At 39.8% G+C, this 2,784-nt stretch overlaps 1 protein-coding gene across 1 annotated transcript; it reads left to right on the top strand.

Annotated features, from left to right (window-relative positions):
* The first annotated feature begins 786 nt into the window (after positions 1-786).
* On the top strand, positions 787-2,463 carry LOC140402257 (WD repeat-containing protein 47-like). Its single transcript, XM_072489887.1, is given in 2 exon segments — positions 787-877; positions 880-2,463. Coding segments are annotated over 2 exon segments (774 nt in total). The 3' UTR covers positions 1,563-2,463.
* The last annotated feature ends 321 nt before the right edge of the window (positions 2,464-2,784 follow it).

The following is a 2,784-nucleotide window of genomic DNA, read 5'->3' as shown; positions in this document are numbered from 1 at the left end:
ACCTTATACAATTGCTCCCTAGTCTTAAACTCCATCCCTCTAGCAATGAACGACAAAACTCCATTCGCATTCTTAATCACCTGTTGCACCTGTAAACCAAATTTATGCGACTCGTGCATGAGGACATCCAGGTCCCTCTGCACAGCAGAAGTTTTAATATTTTATTATTTAAATAATACTCGCTTTTACTGCTATTCCTACCAAAATGGATAATGTCACATTTGTCAACATTGTGTTTTATCTGCCAGACCCTAGCCCATTTAGTTAAAGTATCCAAATCCCTCTGCATACTTCCAGTATCCTCTGCACATTTTGCTTTACCATTCATCACAGTGTCGTCTGCAAACTTGGACACATTGCACTTGGTCCCCAACTCCAAATCATCTTTGTGAATTGTGAACAATTGTGAGCCCACAGATTCAAAAACATCTTCCCCTCCACCAGACTCCGAAACGATTCTCTTATGGACTCAACTGGTTAATACTTCAGTTCTGTCTGCGTAACCAGATGCCGGTGTCAATGTATTTACATTGCGTACCATGTGTAGCCCTATTATGTAGTTTATTTTTCTTTTATTTTCTTTTTATGTACTGAATGATATGTTTGAGCTGCTCGCAGAAAAATACTTTTCACTGTACCTCGGTACAATCCAATTCAGAGCCAATAGATGTAACGGGTCCCTCGGTCGAGTTAGTAAGACATGTTTGGAACTTTATCCTGACTACTTGTAGATGGTGTCTGAAGAAAAAGCTGTTAAGGTCACTGAGAACCTAGAAAATCGGAAACATGTTTAAAAGGAACAAACACCACAAGGGATCAATCTACTGTGTGGCTTGGAGTCATTGTGGACAACTGTTGGCTACTGGATCAAATGATAAATATGCAATGCTACAGGTCCTGATTTGGAGTTCAGCATGCATGATGGTACAATCCGAGATCTTGCTTTCATGGAGGGCCCAGAAAGTGGCGGAGCAATCTTAATTAGCGCTGGAGCTGGAGATTGTAATATTTACACTACAGACTGTCAACGAGGCCAGGGATTACATGCACTCAGTCGACATACTGGTCATAGTCTAGCACTCTACACTTGGGGAGGTTGGATGATTGCATCTGGCTCACAAGACAAGACTGTAAGATTCTGGGATCTGAGAGTGCCCAGCTGTGTTCGTGTTGTTGGAACAGCATTTCATGGATCAGGCAGTGCTGTTGCTTCTGTCGCTGTAGATCCAAGTGGACGACTCCTAGCCACAGGTCAGGAGGATTCTAGCTGCATGCTTTATGATATCCGAGGAGGGAGAGTGGTACAAATTTATCAACCACATGGTAGTGATGTACGTTCAGTACGGTTCTCTCCAGGAGCTTACTACCTTCTTACAGGATCTTATGACACTACAGTCAAAGTAACCGACTTAAGAGGAGATCTAATAAAAACACTTCCTACAACAGTAGTATCTAATCATAAGGACAAGGTTATACAGTGTAGATGGCACACTGAGGATCTGTCTTTCTTATCTTCATCTGCTGACAGGACGGTAACCCTCTGGACGTACAACAACAGTTGACCAAATGATGCCAATGCAGACAAAGCACAATTGTAATCCAAAAGTTGAAATTTATTGGCATCACTGTGTATATAACTGACCAGTAGAAAGTATGAGACAGCAAAGGTCAACGTGTTGCTGTTCAAACTAAATGGTACTGCTGTCTGTATTTGTATTATTATGCTGTGCTTGGGTCTTCCATGTGATCATGCTGTCACTGAGCTCTGTCGCCAAATGTACATGATGACTGAATCAAGGGAGGCAAACATTCATTTAGTATTTATGGCATTCCTTATTCATTGTGCCAGTATCTAATGTAGAAAGCTGGCTGAGTATTATAGATCAAATTATTGGTTGTGTATGTTGGTTGATTTTACAATAAGTCAAAGTGAATATTCATAAAATCAAACTAAACAGGATTTGTTCTGATGTAGGAAGTATTAAAGCTAGCCAGTTGATAGCACAAGATGGTGAAGCGCATCTAGTTGATGAAGAACATTTCAGACATCGATGCTTTGCTTTTATACTTCTTGGAGCATGGCTTTTCACTATGTGCATGGGTAATAGTGGTACAGTGTTTACAAAAAGGCCCATGAAATCTAATAAATGCTTGTGTTCTTGCACTTACAAAGTTTTAAATAACTTGTGAACTGTTTTTCTGTTTGTATATGTAATGCTTTATTTTCTATTGTACAGTTTAGTTTAATATAAATTCAGAAATATTATGTTCATTAATATTTAACTTGCGTATTTGTGTTTTGGTTACAGGGAACCACAGGATATATCCTATGCACCTCATTTAGTAGCTTTTTTTTCTAACCCTTGTAATGATTCAAAATGTAATGAGAATTACGAGTTTGATTGTGCAGTGTTTTCTCAATAAAAGCTTTTATTTAATGAAAAAATAGATAGAGTAGACAGTCAGAGACTTTTTCCCCGGGTGGAACAAACCATTACAAGGGGACATAAATTTAAGGTGAAAGGTGGAAGATATAGGAGGGATATCAGAGGTAGGTTCTTTACCCAGAGAGTAGTGGGGGCATGGAATGCACTGCCTGTGGAAGTAGTTGAGTCGGAAACATTAGGGACCTTCAAGCAGCTATTGGATAGGTACATGGATTACGGTAAAATGATATAGTGTAGATGTATTTGTTCTTAAGGGCAGCACGGTAGCATTGTGGATAGCACAATTGCTTCACAGCTCCAGGGTCCCAGGTTCGATTCTGGCTTGGGTCACTGTCTG

Source organism: Scyliorhinus torazame, chromosome 25 (genome assembly GCF_047496885.1).
Source record: "Scyliorhinus torazame isolate Kashiwa2021f chromosome 25, sScyTor2.1, whole genome shotgun sequence".
In the NCBI taxonomy this organism is placed as follows: Eukaryota; Metazoa; Chordata; class Chondrichthyes; order Carcharhiniformes; family Scyliorhinidae; genus Scyliorhinus; species Scyliorhinus torazame.
This window is presented reverse-complemented; position numbering and strand designations above follow the sequence as displayed.